Genomic DNA, 26752 nt, shown 5'->3' with positions numbered 1-26752 from the left:
TAGTTTTTCGATTTTTCTAGAACAAACATTTTACAACGTTAGTTTTTGCCCTGTAGGCCTCCATAGCGGCACTTTTTGGTCTCAATTTTGTCATATTCGGAATCCTCGGACAATTTCACGTAAGTTAGAAGTATTGGAGTTGTAAATTTGATTTAAAATATAATTAAATAAAACATTTTTGAAAAAAGAAAAAGATCTTATTTACCCTGTGATCAATACGTCAAATGCTGTATCAAGTAGGCGAAAACCTGTTTTACCCCTAATTAAACAAATTGTTAAAAATATTTTAATTCATTCTAAATGGCAATTTTTCCAATCAAATTTACAACTCAAATACTTCTAACTTACGTGAAATTGTCCGAGGATTCCGAATATGACAAAATTGAGACCAAAAAGTGCCGCTATGGTGGCCTACAGGGCAAAAACTAACGTTGTAAAATGTTTGTTCTAGAAAAATCGTAAAACTATGAGAAAAACTGCGATTGGCCAAAAAGTTAATACCGTAGGCTTATAGTCCATGTAATTACCTATCTTTTGACCTATGAGAGTATGGGTGTTGGAGGCTGTTGCCAAAAGTTATTAAGGTTTTAAAAAAATCCATTTTTAACAGTAATATGCAAAAGCTATGGGAAAAAGTCAAACCAATCCTGGATGTCTATAGCACATTTTGAAGGGCTTCAAAAGACCATTCGAATGCATCTAAGAGAGTTGGAATTGATGAAGTTTTACGGAAATGCGAGCAATTTTAAGATTTTTCATGTGTTTTGGACCTCAAACTTCAATGCCCGTTTTAACCCACTTCCCTTTGTTGTAGAGGGCTCATATTTGGCATGAGTTCATCTCATGTATAGACAAACAAACCCTGAAAGTTTCATCCAAATCAGAGCACCTCGATACGACCTGTTACACATTGGTGAAAAACTCGCTCTTAATTATAGTTAATTAACTTTTAGCACTTTTCAAAATTTTATGAACATTAAACTCTTCTCTTCCAATGTCAGTATGATTCTAAACCATTCCGTACGTATTTTAATTGTACTCCTTCATTTTGCGGAAAAATCGCAAACCTATCAAAGTCACACCGTTTTACGGTACGTCGCGCTTAAATTGATGTTTCGAAGAAGTGAAGTATATCTGGCAAAACATTATGAATGGGTCATTTTGATTTTGTTAAAAAAGAGTATCTTGCTCACATCAGTGGATGTTAGCAAATCAATTTTTGTGAAATATTTTTTGATTAGCAGACTGCTTTGACAATATCAAAAGTAAAAAAAACACTAAACCACTAAAAAAATTGTCTACAAAAAGCTCAGAAAATGCCAATTGTTATCAGTAATTTCGTATAGAGGTGAACTTGATTTGTTTAACCCTTTCAGGCCTGAATTTTCAAAAAAAAATATTTTTTTTAGTCAATGATGGGAAAATGATTCTTATGACCATACGAAAATTATAGGCTAGTTTTGGAAATTTTGATATTTCGGTCATATATGACCCATCAGGCTCGAAAGGGTTAAATGGCTCAAATAACGAGACCCACATTTTTTGGTTGGCCGTGGTAATGTGCATCTGTTTATTGTTGTTTATTGTTCACCGTCTTCGATGTTCATCTGGCATTAGAAAATGAAAAAAAAATAGATCTTCCATTATAATTAAAAATTTTGTACAGTTTTTTAGAATCAAAAACTCACACAATGCTGTATTTTTGGCATGAAAAATATAATTATGAGATAAAAATGATTGAAAAAATATTCCCTTTACTGACTCCCAAATTAAGTCATTTAAAGTTTTTTTTTATATAAACCTCTCAACACTAGTTGTGCCGATTATGCAAAAATGTGGCTTGACAAATTGATTCATCAACTTTTACGAGCCAAGGCGCTGAAGTGAAGAAGTAACGAGTTTTTGTTCAATTAGTCAATTAGCAAAGGGTAACCCGAGAAGATCATATGAAAAGCCAAGACAGCCCACACCTTAAGAAAAATTTCCCTTTTCATGCATCCAACGAGCCCCCACCAAAGGGTTGTTTTTATGCACCAATCAGCGAGGATGATTTATGCTTCGGTAATGTGCGCCCATAACGACACCCATCACCGTCGGCGGACCTACCATTATTCGCAAAGGAGGGAGGTCATCATCGTGTGTATCACTTACCTTGGGCCACCCTCGCCCTCAGGGGGGAAGATACACCGTACGGAATTGTTGTCATTACGTAAAGAAAGCGAAAACTTTACACGTCCGTCCCTGGGTGCAAGCAAATGTGTGCGAGGTACGCCATCCGAATGTCAAACAGGTACAGTTCCATCAATCTCCAGTTTGAGGGAAAAAACGAGGCTAAGGACTGTCTTTTAACTGTATTTAAATAACTGTCTCATTGAAGGGTAGATGGGGTGGTCCATATTTGTTAAAAATTCAGCAATTAAAATTGAAAATTCCTTATTTTTGATGCGCAGTAACTTGAAAAGGACAATTTGGATTATTTTACAAAGTTCTACAAGGTTGTAGATATGAGGTATTTCTTAGAAAATCTTAGTAACTTTAGGAGCACCCTAACCAAACCTTCTTGAACCTTGACGATCCAAACCATTGCGCTGTATTATCATTAGTCCGTGTTATTTAGTGTTATTTATTGATCGTCTGCCTTGGTTGCATAATTAACACTTTGTCACCGTACTGTACACTCATTTGGCGGGGCGTGTTTATTTTGAATTTCTTTTTTTCGTTCATAAATAAACTGGGCAGGGTGTCCGTTACGTACTGTTTCCCCTTGAACTAACTGTTGTCGTAGGTGTACAGGTAGGGATTCTCCCGCGTTGGACAGCGGAACGACTCGAAGGGGGCATTCCAGGCGGTTCGCTTCTTGCCCGGTGGTTCCAGCATGTTGTTCCAGAGGGCGGATGCCGCGCGGCTGTGATTTGGGAGAATGTTATTGTAATTATGAATTTGATTTAAATGTTGAAACAGGGATTTCATTTTTGAAAGTTTACATGACTGCAAAAAAAATTAAAAAAAGACATCTTTACATTACGAACAGAAAAAAAATCGTTCAAGTAAACTATTTTCAATTGGGATTGAGGCAAGCAGGTAAAACAATAACTGCTTTTGATTACAGACCAGAGTAGCTTTGTTTGGTGTGAGATAACTACGATAGTAACTATCAGAATCTGCAGTAAATCTCTTGTTATGGTTTCGGAGTGCAGTCGATTGAACAACATATTTATTGTTCATTGTCGAGCTGCACTTGAAGCATATCATATTTATTGGCTTAATGAAAGCTAAATCGAAAATAAGCACTCATAAATGTGCAAGAACAATAAAAGCAAAACCAACTTACGCATGGCCCTTCTGGCTTAAATGGAAGCAGTCGTATGAAAGCAGGCTATAATCTACTCCTTTGTGGTTGTTTAGCTGAAATTGAGAAGAGAAAAGCAAAAAAGCCGCAAATGAAATAAATAAGCAATGTGAAGGAAGTATCGACAAAGAAAAGAGACCACTCACAGTAAGCCGCTTCGTCCACGGTTGATGAACCACGGCAAATCCGTCGAGTCCGCGGAACTCGTCCAGCATGGGCACCTCTTCCTCCACCTTTTTGTACTGTCGCTGTATTTTGGCCCACCTGGCCCTCGAACTCTCCGTCGAGTTGTGGATCGGTCCCACCCAGCAGGGACACTCGCCGTGGTGCAGGATCCAACAGATCATCGGTTTGTCTGGCAGATTCACCACCTTCTCCACGTCCGGCATCGAAACGATGTTGACGAACGTCCGCGGCAAATTGTCCCGCAGATATCGCAAAGTTGCCAACAGGTTCCTCCTGTGCTTCATCGGCAACGATTCCGGATTTTTCATCGTACATACGTACGCACAAATATCATTCCCGCCGATGGTGATCGTCAGGATCTTCCAGTCCCGCTTGAAGTTGACCCGCCGGTCGGACTTGATTCGCGTCACCATTTGGCGCGCCATGTGGGGCAGTTCCTTCGAGATGGCACCGATTTCAGCGTTGTTGAACTGCGAGTCCCAGTGGAAGCTGTAGGAATCGCGGTAGGAGTAGCCCACCAACTTAGGATTAAATACTTTTAAAATGTTAGGAAGCGTGGTGGCGTTGCGCCAATTCCACTGGCCGCCGATGCACCAGGACAGGCCCCGGTTCTCGGTGTACAGCTCGAGGAAGCTGGTGGCGGATGCGCCACTGGCCGTGATCACCGAGTCCCCGATCGCGGCGATCACGTTGATGTCACCTGGTGGAAGAAGGAATATTTGTAGTGAAAAAAGAGTTCTACTAAAAATTGTTATTAATATTGAAAGTAGAGCGACCAATCTCCCGTCTTGGGATTTCCCGAAATTTAACTTTGTTGCCCCAATATTTTGAAAATTTATTGGAAAATAATGATTAAATTGAAGAACTTAATTTGATTTAAATAAATTCTACTAACTGTTATGTATTTTAGATCATATTATTATCCTAAGCATTCAAAACTGGTCTTGATTATTCGTTGGAGATTAAATGTTATGATATCATGGAATGAAAATAAACTTATTCTTTCCTGATCCTCCTGATAATATTAACTCCTTTCCGCCAAGAGTAAAATCGAAGTTTTTTTTCGTTTTTGTTACCATGACCAAATTGAATAAAAAATTGCATTCGTATCATTGAATTAAAATAGAATTGGACAAGCAAAATTAGTTCAATCTGTTTCAAAGTTTACTTTTTGAGCTTTTAAAACAATTTTAAAATTTAGTTATATTTTTAAGGTTGATTTAACACTTTAATATTTCTATTAAAAAAAGTCATTCCAGCTTTATGCGTGAATGTTAATCTTGATTGCATAGACATGTTCAAAAGCATGAATACATTTTTCTCATTACTAAAACACTTTGATACAGAAATAATATTTTTGAAGAAAAAAATAACATTTCTTAAATTTATTGTACGCTACGAGGTTCTACTTATAACATTTGAAAATTAGTGTAATTACTTCAAGTTTTTTTTTTTTAAATCAGTCAAGCCAGGTTTGTATGTTTATTTAAAAAGAACGCTTCATTCAATTTGTGCACGAGCCACAACAAACGCACAAAGGGTCATATGCAAAATTTGCTAAACTTTACGAAAAAAATACTTCAAAAGCACACGATTGAGTTTCTGGTCAAAATTTGGCGAATGAATGATTCTCTGAACAATTTTAGTTCGAAAAATTTAGAATGCATGCAAACTTCTTATGTTTATAATACATCAACTACGTTGGTTTTTGTCTACTTATTGTAGAACATTATAATTAGGACTATAATTGTTAAATACCGTGAAATGCCGCAACATTAAAAATAATGAACTGTCAAATTGGTTCGCAGTTAATTTAAACATTGTTTTTTAAAAATACATACAATCTGCAAGATTTTTAACAAGCATTTTGGAACTATTTTTTTTATATGAGCAATTCTCGCTGAAACCGTCCCACTAGATGCACATGTTCTCAAATCGTTACGGCAATGTTCTCATTCGATTCAGCGCACCAAAAAACCATTAAAACAACCTTCGAACCATTGAAAATATCAGCCGTTAGCCACCTGTAAATATAAACATGTTTTGAACAATGGATTTTTTCGAAAAAATGCCCTAATTTGAATAAATGATATCTCCCAAAATACATTACCAAACATCAAATATTTATATATCGTTGGAAAGGTAATCGCGAGGGCTTTATATCGCACTTTGATAAACATTTGAAAAATTATTTTTCAATGGTAATTTTCAGGGTTTTGGGAAACTTACTCTTAATTTTGAATTTTGACCGTGTTCGCAACCACTTATCGTTACGATACAATTTTCATTCGAAAGATTGGACGATTTTGCATAAAATCAACTTGAGAAAAGTAGTGTAATGAAATAGTTTTCGTATAGTTATTAACGGATTAAAGAAATTGGTCAAAATTCAGTTAAAAATAACCAAAGCTCAGACTTCAGAAATGAGCCTTATTTACAGGCAAAACAAAGCAGCATTGTATTTGAGCCGAATATATAGTCATCTGAGGCAAATCTGGGCATATAGGATGAATAGGGACAGATATTTCAACTATGCTTTCACTCATTAGATCATATTTTTAATTTGTTTATGTAAAAGCATACATAAACGAACAAGTTTCTAAATTTGAAGCTTTTAAGTACTCTGAAAACTAATGTCCTTACTTAGACTGTAGTCTCGATTCGCCACATTTCACTGAAGTTATATTTTATGTACAGAATTTGTTTCAGGAAGGTCTGCTTTATTTGTATAACCTCAATCGTGCACATAAAACTGCAAAGTTGAAATCAATATTTTTTTATCAAGTTAAAATTTGGTGGGACTGTTAATACCATCAAAACAAGCAAGAAACTCGATTTTCGTCCAAATCGTACTACGCCCTTTTATTTGACAGCACCCCAAAGTTTATTTTTTTTGCAAACAATGTTAAAAACCTTCATTTTCAAACTGCTATATCTCTAAAACCGCAAGCAGTACAAAGTCGAGCCAGAATTCACTAGAAAGATAATTTTAAGTAGAATTAATAGGTGTAGTCTGTTTTTCAATTAAAACTATTTCCAGTGTATTTTTTTTTTTGTTTGATGCCACTATCCACTGCGACCAGGAATTAGATCTATTGCGGACTTGCAATTCTATTTATAGAATCACAAAGGCTTCTTCTGTTATTAGGCAGATGGGACACGCACACACGCTATTGTTGAGCGAGTGTGTCGAGCGATCCACTGCCGTAACTTCGCCGCCGAAGAGGTTTTGAATGTTTTTTCAATCCTCTTTGGCTCTGCCTTTTCCACTCTGTACTGTCCAAATGTATCGCTAGAACCGAAGTGCACATTTTACGTTTACTTATACCCAGCTAGCCCTTAAGTTCTGGTTTCTGAAAAACTCGTCCCTTCAAAGCACTTTTTGCGATCGGGCCGTGGAGCTCTGCAGGGCAATTATACAGAGAACAGTTGGTCCTTATACATGTGAAGAGTACAGGGGAAAGGATGTGCCGAGCCATGTGGGTTTGAAACCACAACCTTCCGCTCATAAAGCGAAACCTGTAACCATTAGACCACAGGAGCTCGGCTTCCAGTGTATTTATGTTGCGCCAATGAAAACTTGATACATGGTTTTCATATTTAGAGCAATTAAAATTAAAGTTGAATGAATCCCAACATATTTTTTTTGCATAAAATAGAGAAGAGCGGGGCAAAGGTACGCATCTAGTGACAATCATTCTGTCACCGACCATACAATATTTTTGATTCGATGTATATACAAAATGTCACCCCTATCACTTGCCTTCAAAACGTAGTACCTAGGTACTACGATTTACCTCAAATCCCTTTTATGTCGAGAACTAGGCAATTACCATAAGTACGTAGCTTGGCACCGTACACTAAAACCCCGGTTTACGCTCAGGCGTTACGCTTTGTATTTCGTCGATTTCTCCGAAACGACGCAATATTTTTGCAATCTTTTTTAAGCGATTTATAGGTCTTGTGCAGATCTACAAATTGCTTTCAAAAGAATGTAAAAACATTACACTGTTTTCGAGAAATCAACCAAACAAAAAGCGTAACGCCTGCGCGTAAACGGGGGTTTTAGTGTATGTGGGTCAAAGGGATTTTTAACATTTTTTATTTTTAAAGTTAATTTTTCATCCAGTTTTCAATTGGGGGTTGTTATTTACCCCAAATTAAGATAAATTTATCGTAAATTGTCTTGTAAAAGGGCGTAGTTCAATTTGGACGAAAATCGAGTTTATTGCTTGTTTTGATGGTATTAACAGCCCCACCAAATTTTAACTTGATAAAAAAATATTGATTTCAACTTTGCAGTTTTATGTGCACGATTGAGGTTATACAAATAAAGCAGACCTTCCTGAAACAAATTCTGTACATAAAATATAACTTCAGTGAAATGTGGCGAATCGAGACTACAGTCTAAGTAAGGACATTAGTTTTCAGAGTACTTAAAAGCTTAGAATTTAGGAACTTGTTTGTTTATGTATGTTTTTACATAAACAATTTAAAAATATGATCTGATGAGTGAAAGCATAGTTGAAATATCTGTCCCTATTCATCCTATATGCCCAGATTTGCCTCAGATGACTATATATTCGGCTCAAATACAATGCTGCTTTGTTTTGCCTGTAAATAAGGCTCATTTCTGAAGTCTGAGCTTTGGTTATTTTTAACTGAATTTTGACCAATTTCTTTAATCCGTTAATAACTATACGAAAACTATTTCATTACACTACTTTTCTCAAGTTGATTTTATGCAAAATCGTCCAATCTTTCGAATGAAAATTGTATCGTAACGATAAGTGGTTGCGAACACGGTCAAAATTCAAAATTAAGAGTAAGTTTCCCAAAAACCCTGAAAATTACCATTGAAAAAATAATTTTTCAAATGTTTATCAAAGTGCGATATAAAGCCCTCGCGATTACCTTTCCAACGATATATAAATATTTGATGTTTGGTAATGTATTTTGGGAGATATCATTTATTCAAATTAGGGCATTTTTTCGAAAAAATCCATTGTTCAAAACATGTTTATATTTACAGGTGGCTAACGGCTGATATTTTCAATGTTTCGAAGGTTGTTTTAATGGTTTTTTGGTGCGCTGAATCGAATGAGAACATTGCCGTAACGATTTGAGAACATGTGCATCTAGTGGGACGGTTTCAGCGAGAATTGCTCATATTTTTATTACAATTTTTAACGAAAAGTTGCAGCGAAATATGTTTTGGTTGTTACAACCCAGGAATAATACAATTTGAAGTTTAAAAAAAAATAGGACACATGAACAATTTTTTATATAACACAAAATTTCGAAAAGAATGTTAAATAATGATATTCAAAACTGCAATAAAACGACGCAGAGCAGTTTTAATCTATTTCTGTAAAAAATCATTTAAAAGATGAACAAATTGCACAAAACGCAAGAAAAGTTAAAAAAATGTTTTGGGCACAAATGACGTTTTTTTATTCATGTTGTTAGATTTTTTTAAGCGCTTGACAAATAGTTACAACTTTGTATGGAAAAAAGCCACGCAGAAGGCGTTGAACATTTTAAATATGAAGGCCACTTTGTTTAGGCACGATCGCTTAGGATGTGATTAGTTTTAAAGATCATTAAGAGTGTGCTTTGTTTTATAAATATTTAAGCAAATTAAATTTCTAGGATCTCAGTAAAAATAGAATGAATGAATCCTAAAATCTGTAAAAGAAAATTCTACAGAATTTAATAAAATTGAGCTCATAATTTGTATTGCCATGAATATAAATATGTATCATAGAAAATAATAACTTGCCTTATCTCAATTTAGCTGAAATAACACATTTTTGCGTTAATTATTTTTTACAGTGTAAACACTGTAAAAACACAGAAAACGACAGATTTTAGAGTACCGTGAAACTTAAATATTTAGAAATTATTTGCCACGTTTTTTTTTGCAGTGAAAAATCACTAGTTCTGATTATAATTCTCTAAAAGTAACCATGCAAAGTTACAAAAAACACATAATTTAAAAATAAGAAAATGTTGCTTCAAATAAAAAAGACCTCTCTTTGTTTTTGCAGATTCTAAATGTATATTAAATTTGCAATAAATAGCATGTCCCACGATATTTGACATTTGAGCATCGGGAAATAGCATCGATTATTGTTTTTTTTTTCAAACATGATTATTTTATTAGAAAAATTTACGAAAGTTATGACAAAGCTTAAAAGATGGCATTTTTTGTCATCTAACACATCCAAAAATAAGATTTTTCTAAAATATTGTTTGTCGTAAAAAGTCGAATAAAAAAATTGTTTTTTTTTATAGTGTATCTATTTTTTCTGAAAAGTTCTAAGAAAAACCAAAAAAAATTGCAACCTTGGGAAAAAAACCTGCCATTGCCTCACCGTCTCAAGCCTTCGGACACCTAGTTTTCTTTTAGGAATCTTGCAACAGAGATTTTTCAATCATAGCCATCTTAAACTATGGACCCGATAATAGTAGTTTATGCAACAAGTTGCAAAAAGAGGATTTTTTCAGCACGAGTCGTACATTTATCCAACGAGGTTCACCGAGTTGGATAAATACGACGAGTGCTGAAAAAATCAAGTTTTGCAACAAGTTCCATACAACATTTTTTGCAATTCCGAATTGAGTGAAATTTTATGTCAAATTTTCATGTATTTCGTCAATAAATCGTTTAAATCAAAAAAATGTTGAAAAGTGTTACTTTTCGAAACAAGTGCTGAGAAGTTCAACTTTTCAGCACCTATTTCAGTTCTGAAAAGTAGAACTTTTCAGCATTTATTTTGAAAAGTGTTGCTATTCGATTCTGTTATGTTTGGTACAGAAAAGTAGGCTATTTCGTCGTTCAAGAATGACAGAAAAAGTAAGTAGTTTCACGACCGAATTGCAAAAAACACTTTTCAAAATAAATGTTAAAAAGTTCTACTTTTCAGCACTGAAATGGGTGCTGAAAAGTTGAACTTTTCAGCACTTGTTTCGAAAAGTAACACTTTTCAACATTATTTTGATTTAAACGATTTATTGATAAAATACATGAAAATTTGACTTAAAATATCACTCAATGGGTTTTTTCGAAATCGCAAAAAATGTTGTCTGGAACTAGTTGCAAAACTTGATTTTTTCAGCACTCTTCGTATTTAGCCAACTCGATGAACCTCGTTGGATAAATGTACGACTCGTGCTGAAAAAATCATCTTTTTGCATCTTGTTGCATAAACTACTATTAATGCAAAGAATAAATATATCAATGTCGAGCTTAAGTTTCAATATCATTTAAAAAAAAAACAACTTCCATCATTAGCGGTGATATTGGACCTGGAGGGTAAGATTGAGTCATACAAAAACGCAGAAATTTATATGACCCAATCTCATCCCCAGACCCAATGTCACCCTTGTTGCCGGTACCTTTAATTTTTTATCTGAAGAACATGAATTTAAAATTCTTTTCCCTTAAGTATAATTCCCCCTTTATTGAGATATTCTGTTTATTTTAATAAAAAAAAGAAACGATTTGCAAAAACTCTGAGAATTACTCAATCGACTCTCTCCGGCATTCAAATTGCGTAACTCAGTCAGAATGTAATTTTCAACAGGCCAAACAATTGTAAGGTCAAACCGACTGAGTAATGATCTGCACTAATTTGGAACCGTCCGTTGGGCAAACACAATTGTTTTCATTGCCAAAACCGTTGCACGAAAAATGAAAGTTGTAAATGAGTCATCGTAAAACAAAAAAAAAAACTTTAACGGGATAATTATTCCGCTTACCTGGTCTCAACTTGTGCACGCTGGTGGGCGGCTCTCGGCTCCGACCGAGGGTCACATCGCACGGAAAGGGCACACTGTCCGGGACCTGCTTCTGGAGGAACCGACCGCGCGTCTTCAGCCCCGTCCGGCCGGCCATCATCATCGTGACGTTCCGGTACAGGTGGAAGAACAGCCGCCACTCGGAGTTGTCGAAGACGGTCGGCCGGAACGCGCTCAGCTGGCCATCCACCTTCCAGCGGTGGAATTTGTTCTCCTGGCACATCAGCAGCAGCAGTATCAGGTAGATGTTCAGGGAAGTCTGTGTGAGCCACATTTTTGTGGTGGGTTTTTTGTTTTGTGTGTTTTTTTGGTTTTCGGCTTTTTTCGTTGGGTTTCTTCCTTGGGGTTTGTCACTACCTCATTTTTTTCGTTGTTCTTTGCTACAGCTTAGTGAAATCATTTTCCGGTTTATTTTGATTTTGTAAACGCGATGTCACCTAAATGTTAATAATACTGCTGAAATAAAAATAATATCTCCCACAATTTTGGTGCCATGGTGCCAGAACGGTCAATGTTTCATGAAACTCTGAAAGAGTTTTGGGACACAGCTTTGTGAGTTGGTGGAAAGTAGCCTGTAGTTTCCTTCAATGTTTCATTTGATAAACTGTGTTTTCATCAACAGTTGATTCTATTTTTCATTTTCATCTAATTTAATTGCTACATCACTTCACTTATGAGTGTATCTTGACTTGACATTTCAGCACCTCCCTTGACACTATAGCTCACTCACGGTTTGCGCTTCTCCTGTCAAGAGTGTGCTTAGCGTGCGGCACCCAAGCATAACTTCAAACAAAAAGAATCATAATTATACAACACCTCGTTGAAAGATTGTTATCGAGCGAAAACAATAAGACAGAAAAAAACGAGTGAGTCCCAAATAAGCGAGGAGTCAACCTTGGGCCAAAGAGTTTCGTCGAGGCTGATTGGATGACGATCTTCAAGGGGTCCAAGCAAAATTTCGCAAAAGCGCATCATCACTTGTTGGAGTGGCCGGCATTGCATCCATGGTTGGGGTTTTACCGGCAGACTCAGTGCTTTCAAATTTAATCTCAATTGTGCAGTAGCAGTGTCAGAAAATGCTCTGCCAAGAGAATGGCGCTCTGGCATGGCACACGCAAAGATTGCCGAAAAAAAATCCATGTTCCACACCAAAATCGACCGTTGCTCGGACAAACTGTTGTTTGGGTAAATGGGGTAAGGTGGCTCCACTGTTTATACTTATTGAAATATAGTTTGTTATCAAAGAGCTGCCATGGCTGACTGTTGAAGATGATTACTTTGTAACCGAAAGATACTGGTTCACAACGAGAAAGTCTAGAACAAAGGTATTCTTGAACGCGGTTTGGTGTCTTCGGCAAAGTTGTAGGTAGAGGGTGACGATTCTCGAGATTTTCAATTTCCCGGGAATCGAGAGTTGTATTTTGCTATTTCCCGGGAATTTTTTTAAACTATGCAATAGTGCCATTAATTTAACAGAAATGTAATAAATTTGTTCAGTAACATGTTATGTTATAAACTAATTCAGTTACAATTAATTCAAACTTATTCAATGAAATGTTAATTTAAGTAGCCTCGTTTTATAGTTCACAGTTCTACATTTTGATATATTTTTTCTGAATTCTGAAGCTTTTTGCATGAACTTGTTATTAGATTTTTAGAAATTTAAACTTAGCTAATAAATAATTTCCCAGTATCTTTATTTTTGCAATTTTATAAATAACGACTCAAAACAACAATTTAAAATTGTTTTTCCTTCTTGGGCCAACTGTAAATATTAAATGAAGAAATATTAACAGTTATCCGGAGAACCAGAATTTTAACAATTGGCGGACCTAAACATTACAAAGAGTTGCAGAGTTATTTTTCCAAAAAGTTATTTAATATTGAGGTTGATGCTAAACCCAATACTACTATTGACATCAAAAAGGAAATTACCTTGATACAGCGAAATTAATTTACTTAGAATAAAACAAACAAAATTATAAGGTTTGCTATGCTCGACAGATGATATAGAAAATGAACTTATTTTAAAAATGCTTTTCCTTCTTAGAAATAATAAATTGAAATAATATTTTAAAAAATATTTGAGTTTTTCATTTCTGGGGTGTACCTGCAAAGTATGCTTCAATGTAACTTTTGTTTACACTCAATTATAGTTATTGGAATTTTTTGACAAGTTAAAATTTACACTTTCTAAATAAAAAGATTATAAAAGCATTGGTTTATTCGAACTTAAATATCGATCAATGAACACTCAATGTTCTGGACAATATCGATTTTTTCAAATGGTTTTCTGATTAGTTTATATAATTTGGCTTTCATATTTATACAGCAATTCCCCACGAAAACAGCATGGAAAAAAACAAAAGTGCTCGAATCGGGCTCAAAATTTTTCTGGGGGTTCCCTAGCCGAAATAATTAGACCCGTATTTTTTTGTTTGGCCATTAGGGTGACCTACGCTGTGTTAGGGTGGTCTGAAAAATGGCAATTTTCGTCGATTTTCGCTAAAACCACTTTTTTTGAAAAATCATAACTCCTCGCCATTTTAACCGATTTCAATTGTCTTATACGCAAATGAAAGGCGATAAGTTGGCCTTTCAAAGAAAAATAGTAAGAAGTTTCAAAAATCCAGCCTAACATATGAAAAGGGCGTATGAAACTTTAAAATGCCGTTTTGGCGGTGTCTGGACCAAAGAGCCTATGTCTGGAAATATTTTTATCGGATTCCCCGGACATTTTTACATAACATACTAAAAAATGGGAGGAGTTCATTAACAGGATTCCGAGATATGATTTTTTGAAAATAAAATCCGTGTTTTTTGACGCGCCGCGCGCAAAAACCGAAGAATGACGAAATTGGCAAAAAATAAACTTTTTTCACTAAAACTGCGATAACTTTAAAATTTCAGCGATGACCTATAGATGTTTGGGTACCAAAATTTTCGTAATTACGCGGCGCGTCAAAAAACACGGATTTTATTTTCAAAAAATCATATCTCGGAATCCTGTTAATGAACTCCTCCCATTTTTTAGTATGTTATGTAAAAATGTCCGGGGAATCCGATAAAAATATTTCCAGACATAGGCTCTTTGGTCCAGACACCGCCAAAACGGCATTTTAAAGTTTCATACGCCCTTTTCATATGTTAGGCTGGATTTTTGAAACTTCTTACTATTTTTCTTTGAAAGGCCAACTTATCGCCTTTCATTTGCGTATAAGACAATTGAAATCGGTTAAAATGGCGAGGAGTTATGATTTTTCAAAAAAAGTGGTTTTAGCGAAAATCGACGAAAATGGCCATTTTTCAGACCACCCTAACACAGCGTAGGTCACCCTAATGGCCAAACAAAAAAATACGGGTCTAATTATTTCGGCTAGGGAACCCCCAGAAAAATGTTGAGCCCGATTCGAGCACTTTTGTTTTTTTCCATGCTGTTTTCGTGGGGAATTGCTGTATAAGAATAAAATTTCCCGGGAGTCTCGACCAAATTTCCCGGGAATCGAGAGGTCCAAAAATGATCGATATCCCGGGATTTTTTTCCCGGGAATTCCCGCTCGTCACCCTCTAGTTGTAGGTATTGATGAGGACTTTTCAGAAAAAAATGACAGGCAATTTTTTGCCGAGTGATTTTTTTACAAAAAATTAAATTCCTAAAATCCATATAAATTTTTGATATGCTTTAGGGAACAAAAAAACCATAAGTTTAAAGCCATAGAAAAGAATGGACACAAATTTTGCCGCCACGCTATGATTTTTTTTTCAATTTGTGTGTTTTGGTAAAATAGTAATTTTATTCGAAATCATTTTTTGACTTCAATTTTAAATGTGAAAATTTGAAATCGAAAAGTACCTTACAGATTTTCTGATGAAGTGCACCGTTAACGGAAAAATTACAATTTTTTATTTTTTTTTAAAGACTTGGTCTGATAATACTTTTTTCAAAATCATTTTTCTCAGCAATTTCCAATAAAATCGTCTATGAAACAATGAAGATTGTTTCTCTGGTTGCCAAAATACAGCGAATGAATCTCATCTTTTTTTTTCAGTACCAATATATCAAGAAAAATATGGCCCAATTTTCAATGTTTAAAAGTTAAACATTTGTGAAATTTTCTTATCCTTTCTAAAAGAAATTGAAATTTTTTGAATCAGCTCTAACATTTAAAAAGAGCGAATTGAATATTTGAACTTTTTTCGATATTAGTTCTCATTCATTATTATGTTCAAAAGGATCAGAAGATTTCACAAATGTTTAATCTATAAACAATGAAAATAGTACTATTAGTTTCTGAGATAGTTGTCCTAGAAATAAAAAGGTTGTTTGCATGAAACTTGATTTTTTTTTATTGTTTATTTTAGGCCGTTGCAAATATTTTTCAAAGTTTTTGTCGCCCCCCCTTCAAAGTTGGTCTAATCAGGGGGGCAAAAAAGTTTTTTTTCGAAAAACTTCAAAATTTTTATGAAAAATAAAATTTAATCAACTGAAAACCAGTTAAAATGCATTTTCCCGCGTTTATAATCATATTTAGCATGTTTGAACTCCTTTGACAACATTTTAAATTTTCATGAAATACCAATGTACAGTCCCACGAAAATTTTTTTTTTGCGAAAAAAAAATTCCGTCATTACCTCGATATTTTTAAAAGCAATGATTGGAAAGCAACTGTACGCCTGTAAAATGCATTATAAACACTTTTTTCATCCAAATGTTAAAACCTAGGTTTGTAATTTAAATTTTTATTTTTTTTTATTTACCCCCACACTTGACTTTGGTAAGAGCCGAGGGACATAAACTTCAAAAAATATTTGCAACGGCCTTACTCGCTGTATTTCAGAAAAAAATTATATAATTAAAATTACAAGCCATGGTTTCAATATTTAAATTTAAAAATGGGTTTTAAAATGCAAATATACACATGTCCAGTTGTTATGCAATTATTAGTTTTCAAAATATCTAAGTTTTGACGAAATATTTTTTTGGACGAAAAAAAACGTTTTGCTTTATGTACTGTACAACGCAAGTTCACCAAAGAAATCTAAATATTTTTAATCGATCCCAGACATGGTAAATATGATTTCAAACGCAGGAAATTGTTTTCAGTTGATTAGACATCTTTTTCCATTCAAATTTTAAAATTGTTCGAAAAAATATTTTGTTTTGCCCCCTGATTCACATATATTTTGAAAGGATGGTGGGGGGTGGAGGGCGACATAAACTTTGAAAAATATTTGCAACAGCCTAAATTAAATTTTACATCCAAAACAGTAGTTAATGCAACTTCTAAAAAACCAAAACATAAATTCTGAAAAGTAGATCGTTTCAGGACTCGAATAAGTGCTATTATCAAGTTTTCATACTCCTATCTATAGCATACTCCTATAAATCAAAAGTTAGGGAATTTCATGGATTATAAGCCTACGGTTTTAACTTTTTGGCCAATTGCAGTTTTTCTCACAGTTTTCTATAACAAACATTTTACAACGTTAGTTTTTGCCCTGTAGGCTTCCATAGCGGCTTGTTTGGTCTCAATTTTGTTATATTCGGAATTCTCAGAAAATTTTACGTTAGTGAGAAGTATCTAAGAAAGTTAGAATTGATGAAGTTTGCGAGCAATTTTAATTTTTTTTAAATGTTTTTTGGACCTTAAACTTCAAAGCCCGTTTTACCCCACTTCCCTTTGTCGTAGAGGGCTCATATTTGGCATGAGTTCATCTCATGTATGGACAAACAAACGCTGAAAGTTTCATCCAAATCGGAGTTTCATCCAAATCGATACGACCTCTAGAACAAACCGAGCAATATTTACAAATACTGCCTCTTAATTGAAAACGCATTGCATAACGTATATTTATGCATTTTAAATAAATAATGACTTTTTTTATTTTGGGACCACAGATCGGAATGTGTTTCTTTTTATTTGATTTTTTCATTTGACTGCAAATCACCTTCAAAACATAATTTTGGCCGTTTAACCCCACACCCCATTTCCCCACCGGCTTCTGTCAAGTGCCAGTCCAAATTACCCATCAAATGGCGCGAAGATGGCAGCCAGCAGCATGGCTTTGGTTTGGCTAGCCGCCGGTAATTATGGTCTGATCGGAGTTGTTCATACATCTCTTTGATTTTTCTCCTCACTTCATTCATGCTTCGCTCCAGCTGGTTTAGCTGATTTGGCGAGCCAGCGAGGTGAGGACAGGTGCGCTTAATCGCGCCAAAGTGGTGGCTTCGGCTGAGCCCCGAAAAGTAGCATCACCCCGCTTGACTTGACTTAATCTTCGAATAACGTGCCGGCTCGACTCCGGTGTAATTGAACTCTTGTGAAGGCATTTAAAGAACCCTCGCCGGTGTGGTTTTTCGTATTTCGTTAGATTGATTATGTCTTTGGGTGTGCGATCGCATGATTGTTGCGACATCATTCCTTTAATAGCCCCGCCGACTTGAGTCTCTTGAGTTGAGTCTCCTTGAGTTGTTCTGTCAGTCTCGTCGAGGTCGACTTGCTGATTGGAGAGGGATTGTGTCACGTGGTACGGCAGCAACCGAGGGTAATTGTGCTTAGTTGATCAACTTTCAATTAAATGGACAGTTAGAGCAAGTGTTTAATTAGTTCTACTTTCATACTTAGTGCAGTTACACATGTCGGTCAACAAAACCATGTGTTCAACGCAATTAAAATTTGAAAACAAGTTGTAACATTTATAATTGAATGCCTTTTCTGGCAAATGTTGAACCATCCTCATAAAATTAGGCTCTCAATAAATCAATCGACACGTAAGTGTTGCACCTCAGAGAAGGTGTTTGCTGAATGGGCTGGAAATAAAAGTGATTCAATCTTTTTGGCAACAATAGCTCAACTAGTACAAAAGCTTTCGAAAAGGCAATGGATTGGAAGCTTCTTCCTTTGAGTGCAGTTTAGTGTTGATCAGATGTTGTTTATCTAATAGCAGCACGGAGCAAAATGCGTTACCCGGGCAGAAAGTTGCATCTTGGAAAAATCTACCCATGTTCGTAAAAACACGAACAAGTCAAGTTCACCCCAGGGTATGGTTAAGAGATAACCGAACATGGCCACGAACATAAATTGTTCGAGGTGTATCTGCGAAAAATCTTGTTGAGTTTATTTGACCAACAATGCCACATCAAGTTGAGTTTATAGTAGCAAACAACTGAAATCTTCCAAAAATCATATCAAGTTCATAAAGTAGATTTTGATCCCAAAAATAATTTTATTGGTTTTTAATGCACCCTGCCACTATTCAGACCCCCCCCTTTATTTCTCTTCACAAATATGAGTAATATTGCAGGAATATACGCACTTACATCAAAACAAGATTTTTCAAAGTTGAAAAATTATTTTACTTTAAAAACTCATTAAAAAATTGTGGAGAAAGCGTTGAATTGCCAAAATGTCACAATAATTTTCCAAATCACGAAAAATCCAAAGTCTCTATATTCCATTTTTTTTAAATTAAAAATAAAAGTCTATGAAAATATTCCTAAATTTGCATAAGTCCAAAAATCCACAGTAAAATTTCAAAAAGCCTGGTAATGTTTCTTATCAAAATAATTTTTCAAAATGTGGAAAAATATTCAACTGGCTGAGAGCAAAAATTTCGCAAAGTCCTGAAAATCTAATAAATTCTACCAAAAATCTTGTCGTGATACGGATCCCGTAAATTTTCTAAGTGCCGGAACGATTTTTGTAGGGGTATATCAATAATTATTAAAAACCAACTTTCGAATTTCAAAATTTCAATGAAGACGTTTTGTTAGGGACATTATTTTAGGAACAAACTGATGTTTTTGTAAAATCGGACAAAAATTTCCTGTAATTTCGTCGATTTTTCCGAAATTTTGGTTCAAAGCAAAAATAAACATCAAAATAATTTATCATGTTTCCAAACTCCCGAAAATTTTCTAAGTCCCAAAAAATGCTTTTTCTGTAAAAAGTAAAGAATTTAAAAATATACGCAAAAATTTCAAAGTCCAGCATAAATAAAATCATACATTAAAATATCAGCTCATGAAAATTATTCTAAGTGTCGGAAATTGAAAATTCTGTCAGTGACTGCAAATTTTGCTAAGTCCAGTATAAATTTGAAATAAAGTCAAAATAATCATTTCATGATGTTCGGGTAAAATTTTGGAAAAAATAAAATTTTCGAAATTTTTGCTAAGACTAAAAAAACTACCACTAACAGCTCAATATCAACTGTAGATAATGCAGTATGATCATGGAATATACTTTCCATGATACGCAGTCGGTTTCAAAAGTCGTCATAACTCGAGGAGTTTACAGCAAGATGCGAATAAACAAGCCAAGATAGTTCGAAGTTATATCCACCAACTCACTTTCCGCCCGGGTAATAGTTGAAACATTCAGTTTGTTTTTTTGATTGTTTTAGTCTTTTGTTACAAATTTACAGCTTATTTTTAATACATCTCTACTTCTTTATTGATGAAGCAGTTTATTTATCATAGTTCTGTGACTTCTAAAGCAGCTATATTATGCAATTAATGAAATTTTGTTTTTCCCGGTTGAGCACTAGCTTGTCCATGCATTTTTTATATATTCAAACATCTGTATCTTGTGGAGGAATTTTCTGATCGATCTGGTTTTTGGAAAATTTGTAGGTATTTTAGAAACTATAAAAATAGGCCAACTGAATTGTTTTTAACAATTTTGAATAATTTTTTTCCAGTTGTTTTTTTTGGTTATTATGCAGGATATTTCATATTACATTTCAACTAGAATCTCCATCTTTGAGCCATAAAGGAGACGGACGAAGTCACCGAGTTGAAAAGAAGAAAATCAGCCATTAGTTTATTAGAAAAATAAAAAAAGGTTTTTGAAGCATCTCGGGTATTCATTATCCTTTCCAATATTTTTTTCAGCCCATTATAGAGATTTAATTCTTTCGTGTAATCGTATCTTTAAAATAAATAGTTGAAGAGGAAAGTTTACAAATCTCTGAGTCAACTACCCATGAGTTTTAAATATTTTTATTTATTTTTATTTTTATTCGTCATATGATCAATATTTTTATTCGACAATATTCTAACATTTTATTGAAATTATATCTTCGATGGGACTCGAAATATTTGAAAACATGAGCACTTTTTACTAAAAGTTTTGAAAATATTTTCACCTTCATTTTTTGAAAGGTTTCGAAATGGTTTGAGAAAAGATTCAATTTGTTCGACATTTCCTTGGGATTTATTTATCTCGTTACACGGAGAAAAAAGAGTTCCCAAAATCGTGAACACCCGTTCATGAAATTGGGAACCACGAACAAAGTGTTCAAATTCCATGGTACGTTTTTGAAAATCGTACCATGGCATTTGAACACTTTGTTCGTGATTCCCAATTTCATGAACGGGTGTTCACGATATTGGGAACTCTTTTTTCTCCGTGTATTGACCATATACCTGAAGAATGTCGTATCAACAATGTCTAAATAATAAAATTGCAGAGAATTTTTTCAGCTTTTTGAAAATATTAGCCAAGAATGGACACTGCCTTTTTGAAAAAAAAAAAAATATCTTATGGCCGTTACAAATATTTAATAAGTTTATGTCCCTTAACTCTCACCAAAATCAAAGGGAAGAGTAAGGAGCGAAAATAAAAAAAATAGAAAGAAAGAAAGTGTTTCAACAGCAAATCAACCTTGAAAGAAATGCATCTGTATTAGGGTGGTGCAAAACCTGAATGGATGGTAGAATTGGCGTCAAATAACGGTTTTCCTGTGTTTACGACATTTTTCCGATCTGTTGTCCCTAAATATTTTTTTATTTGAATAAAAAGCCATTATTTCATTAATAATGCATAAACAAACAATTTTAAAACTTTTCATTTTTTCAATGAATGAAAATGTTTTTTTTCTTAGTCCCTGTTTTTTTTTGGGTTTTGAAAATTTGTTTTGGCCTAAATAAAAATATACGCCATGCTCAAAAGTGTCATTTTTGGTCCACCAGAACGTTAAAAAAATCCGAGGGGGGAGTTAAAAAAAATAAAAAAAGAGTACGAACGTTTTCATAACACTGTAAAATCACTGATTTGGACATAAAGAATCGATGGGCAAAGTTTCATCCAAACCAGTGAATGAAATTGGCGAAAACGCGGAACTGCGGAATATTTTTGCAGCGTAACGGGACACAGTGCCTTACAATTTATTCGGCTGTATCAAATCATTCACAAACTATTACCCAAATTTAAACACGATACATGAGATATAAAAAAACCTTAATTAGCATTTAATCTTTAACTGATAGCAAGACGGGTTTTTTGTTTCTTTTTTCACTTTTATTCACTATGTCAAGTTGAGCAAATTGAGGTTGAATTTCAGTATCTGTTTTATTATTATCCTGAAGCAAGATAGCCGCCAACTACTTTGGCATAGATTGTGAAAAGTTTTGTTGTACATTGAGCTTATGCTTATGTTTCGGCTTTAACTGTTTTTACTTTTCAGCTGTCTGAATTGTTGAAATGAACTGATGAAATTCAAGATTTTCACAAATTATCGTGAGACAGTCTGCTCAATAAATCAGTTCTCATTTTATCAAACATAAGAACAACGTTTCTTTGATACCTCCAGCAATAAAACATTTTGATCTAGACAAAGTTGCAAAACCACCAAGTAACAGCCATTAAAGCTCCCTCAAACTAGTAACAGAACTCTGTTGCATAAGTATATGTTGTTGCTTTCCTCGCGAAATCTCCAAACAGATTCAACAAAAATCTGGCTTGAATTACAGCCAGCCCATGCCGATATCACTTTCGTGCGGTGGCCACGATCGCGTTTTTTTCTCCTCCAGACTCTATCGGCGGCGGCGGCGTGAGCCTTACCGGCCATGTCCCAAATATGGCTCCCAAGTGTGCAACCGTCGGATTTGGGCTCTGAGTCTAAGGTGGTATCGATACACGCTAAACGTTAGTGGGCCACATTAGTTCCATGGCGTCTCGTCGCGTAGGCAGGGAAGTGTAACCCATTATTGGCATTCACCAGGCGCTGGTAATGGCGCCCGATTTGAGCCACGTTTAATTGCAATGAAAGCACTCGCGTGAATAAGTTTACTTTGACGGGAGGTGTTGAAGGCTTTTGGTCCCATTCCCAGGCCAAGTGTTACGAGCTATTTGAAGAATTTTGTGCAGGTAGAGACATACCTACTCAATAGCATATGTTTTCTAATTTCTTCAAATGTAGTGCTTGTCTCTAAAACATTTGATTAAGTTTCTGAGTAATGTTAAAATGTTCATTGAACAAAATTAGCTTATTATTAACCCTCTACCGACCTTTTTTATTCAAAAGTTTTATTTTTCCCGTGTTCAACTTGACTTCTCTTGTTTTATATTTTTCTTCTTTTTATATGCTTGTTTTTCACATTTTCTACTGTAGAACGATACGATTATCATTTAAATTGTAAAAAATGCTTAGAGGCTTAGTTTGGTACACTACACAAATTACTGCATGTTTATTTTCACACAATATCGAGGAAATGTTAGTAAGAAACACAGCGCAAGATGACCCCAAAAAATCCCTTTTAAAACATTGGCAAAGTTAAACTTCCAAACATTTTATTTTCTAAAATTTTATGAGTTCTTCTTTCCAATGCTTTTTAAAGATCAGAAATTGGTTGAAAATCGAATTTTGGCGTTTTTTAGTTGTAGAGGGTTGAACAAAAATCACATTATTTGAGCAATCCAAGTCATGCTAGAACTGTTCCTCTAATCTTGAAATTTGTGCCCTGATCACGAATCCGAGGTTCAATTTTCGATATCTTGAGGCGGTGGGGTGGCACGTATAATGTACATTCTACAAAATATCGTTTCGCCGAACAGGTGTTTCGCCGAATTGCATAAAAAATCAACTTTTGTAAGATTTCTGGTTTTTCATTGCTGCATGTTATCTTGTCACTCGTTCATTCGGAGTTGTGTGAAGCAGGTGGTAGATAATATAATTTGGATAAAAAATAAAGAACGCAAAAACGTACAGAAATTACACAACATCTAAGCTGAATATTAAAATAACTGTTCAATAACTCACAGAAAAAAAAAATCAAATAAATTTAATCAAAACAAAAACAAAAAATGCAAAAAAACTCACAGATACATATCAAAATTAGAATAAAAAAATAAAAGAATTGCTCACGTTCAGAAAGAATGCTAATACTCACAAAATTAAAAAAAATGAAATCAAAGCTAAAACTCGCAGAATTGTTTCAAATTTATTTGAAAAATATTAAGAACTGCAAACAATCCGAAAACTCACAGAAATAATTAATTTAAAATGCTTTAAAAACGATGAATGCAAAAACTCAGAGAGTTTTTTTAATTTTATGCTGACAATAAAAAAAAAACTGCTCATGTTTGAAAGAATGAAAAAACTCACAGGAATAATACAAATAATATGCTTCGAAAAACACTGAATGCAAAAACTCTAAAAAATTATAAAATTATATGCTAAAAATTAAAACTTCCGAAAAAAATCGAAGATGTCTTTTTTTGTTGTTTGGCATGTATCCCGTTTAGTAATATTTTTTATGATTTTTTGTTAATTCGGTGAATTTTCCCATAGGGCGAAACGAAATTCGGCGAAATGTCCGGGTTGTACGACCCCTTTCATTATACTGGGTTTTTTTAATTTTTTCATAGTGATTTGCAGCTCGAAACCATGAAGAAATAGAAATGTTGTGTCAAAGAGATTTTTGCGTTAAATTGGATGCCCGATTGGATAACGTTCAGGTTTTTTCATTTATAATGTTTTTAAAGGTTCAGCTAATTGCAAAAAAAAATACATTAAAAGGGGATTTTAAGGTTAAAATTTTAAAATAAATACTGGAAAAAATGGCCAGAATTTCCTCCATTCCATTCCATTCCTTTCTCAACATTACAATTTTAAAGGTTTGAAGGTTCGAGGAATTAAAATTTTGAAGATTTGAATACTTGAAGAAATAACGATCTGGGGATTTGAAGATTTGAAGATTTGAAGATTTGAAGATTTGAAGATTTAAAGATTTGAAGATTCCAAGATTTGAAGATTTGAAGACTTGAAGATTTGAAGATTTGAAGATTTGAAGATTTGAATATTTGAAGATTTGAATATTTGAAGATTTGAAGATTTGAAGATTTCATGATTTTAAAGTGGGGGGTTAATAACTATGAATTTCATTAAGACCATTTTTTCTTCGTTCTTTTTTTAAACAACAACATAGATCATCACTTGGGAATAGTATTCTCTATAATGGAATTGTGAGGAATGGCATATAACCGTACTTTATTGCTCTATGAAGTTATTTAACGCTTAATTCTTGATTTAGTTCAATTCATCTTTATAATGGTGACTCATAAAAAAATCAAGTTAATTTAAAATTGCATAAGCTAAGTTTGGAAAGAGGATGCTTACTGGATTCTCACATTGTTTTACTGTCACTAGTGGTATTTCATTTATTAGCTTAAATTATTATTTTGCATTTATTAACTGTGGTTTAATTAAGTGTTGATAAGTACATACCATAAAAAGGTAGGGCTGATAAAAAGTGAAATTTAAATGAATTCATTTCGTTCTATTGTGAAATTTTGAAATTTTTCAGAAGAGTGTAAGTTTTTTCGTAATTGGCGGTCACGAAATCATGAAATATGATGTTTTTGTTTTTAAAAATATATAAATGCAAATAAAGCAAGATCAGTCACAATAAAAAAAATATCAAGATCTGCAGATTTAATTTTCTCCAGTACCCCTTGGATTATAAACCACTTTTTGAAACTAGTAACCAATTTACTATTTTGACCTCATTCATTTCTGACACCTTACCGTATCAATTTTGAATTTCGACATCTATAAAAAAACATCCCATTATTATTCTACGCCTACTTCCCATGCAATTCTAATTCTAATCCTAATCAAAGAGGTGTGTCTAATACAACTCTACTGAAATGATAGATTTCTGATTCACGGAAGAGGACAAGTTTTGCAAATATTTTCATACATTCTGTTATTCAAATGAGTTATCTGACCCGCCACGACGCGAGGTCAATCCTAAAATCTGTTCCTTAATTTGGCAATTTCCAATAACCGAGTCTCTTCGAAAAGCCCCCCATTACGACATATCACACATATGTTCCACCACCGAGGAGGTTGCTCCATGTTCCTCCGCCTATCGAATTCCAAACAAGGTTCGCACACTCCTCGTCGATATGTAATCCCACAAAACATTGCACTCTGAGATGAACAGGTTGTTGCACATTAGGTAGAACCTCCCGCAGCTAGACCAACAGGCAAAAGCCGGTTCCAGCATCAACTTTTCCTTTTTCTTCCTAAACAGCTGACTTGCGGCTGACCAAAACGGGATTTCGAGGCACCACCGCCACCACCATTCAGGTTTTTCATTCAGTAATCTGGCGCGCAAATTACGCGGTCGCGCACGCTCGAGAATTCTTACGCGATCAATTGATCGAACTCCGCGCCAACAAATTCAGCGTCACTCGCACTCTCACTCGTACGTGAGCCGCACGTAATTTTCACTAGACTTCACCTACATTCACTGTTTGTTTCGTCAAATTTCTTGGCCATGTTACACAACTCTACGCTGGACGACTGACTGTCTTCGGCGGTGGTGGTCCAGTGAATAGCAAATGAAATTTATGCACGCGCAATAAACGCACAATATGCTTGCCACAGGGGTTAGATCCGCGTCTTAATGTCACGTCTGCTTCCTACGCACTCTGGAGGTGGACTCTCCACAAAAAAAGCGATAAAAACTTCCAGAGGTCACTCGACTCTAACCCCCCGGGGGGACACACGGACACTCCGCCAAGTACCCACTTGATCCAGATTGCGGCGAAGAATTTGGTCACACACGTGCGACGCGCGAAACTCCACGCGGAGACTTTAACGGCCGAACACTGCAAGCTCAAGCAACGAACCTGCGAACTGCTGCACGGAGGAGCTCGAGCGCGTCCGCTGGCTATCAAATCGCATTTGCAACTGAACGAAGCGCCGACGTCCAAATGCGCCTGCTGCTGTGCGAAGAACTGTTGGGGTAGGTGAGTCAGGCCTCGTGGCCTGGAGGGTAAAAGAGCTGGCGTGTACGCGGTGTTGGTCTGATGGTAGTCGGCCAGTTAGAAGGAGTGCTGAAGAGGTTGGTGTGAAGCATGCCGGGTTAACCCGTTGAGCCCCGAATTGGATATGGGACGGGATGGCAGCGCAAATTGGAAAATTTTCGATTTTGGCAAGATAAGATCTTTGTAGATAATAACATATTTTTTATCAGAATCACTATATTAGCGATCGTTTTAAGAGACAAGTTTCACAATGGATTCAAATTTATCAATTCAACCAACAACTTCATCAGAATCTTCGTAACTCAGGTTGCAAAATGTTTGAATAAGTACACCCAGAACTGGGCATCGGCAT

General features: G+C 34.9%; 1 protein-coding gene across 1 annotated transcript; it reads right to left on the bottom strand.

Annotated features, from left to right (window-relative positions):
- Positions 1-2550: 2550 nt before the first annotated feature.
- Positions 2551-26310, bottom strand: LOC6045440 (phospholipase B1, membrane-associated). The gene is made up of 5 exons (XM_001862778.2): positions 26162-26310; positions 11300-11791; positions 3496-4235; positions 3332-3405; positions 2551-2905 (listed from the first exon to the last, which is right to left on the bottom strand). Exons 2-5 carry the CDS (start codon positions 11610-11612, stop codon positions 2770-2772), a joined length of 1263 nt encoding a protein of 420 aa, XP_001862813.2. The 5' UTR covers positions 11613-11791; positions 26162-26310; the 3' UTR covers positions 2551-2769.
- Positions 26311-26752: the final 442 nt, after the last annotated feature.

Source organism: Culex quinquefasciatus, chromosome 2, assembly GCF_015732765.1.
Source record: "Culex quinquefasciatus strain JHB chromosome 2, VPISU_Cqui_1.0_pri_paternal, whole genome shotgun sequence".
Lineage (NCBI taxonomy): Eukaryota > Metazoa > Arthropoda > Insecta > Diptera > Culicidae > Culex > Culex quinquefasciatus.
This window is presented reverse-complemented; position numbering and strand designations above follow the sequence as displayed.

Excerpts from the sequence above, each read along its gene's own strand:
- LOC6045440 (XM_001862778.2), bottom strand. The coding sequence starts at position 11,612 with ATGTGGCTCACACAGACTTCCCTGAACATCTACCTGATACTGCTGCTG. Across the intron at positions 4,236-11,299 it reads CGTGCACAAGTTGAGACCAG|GTGACATCAACGTGATCGCC; the intron begins GTAAGCGGAATA and ends TTCTTCCACCAG. Across the intron at positions 3,406-3,495 it reads CGTGGACGAAGCGGCTTACT|CTAAACAACCACAAAGGAGT; the intron begins GTGAGTGGTCTC and ends TCTCAATTTCAG.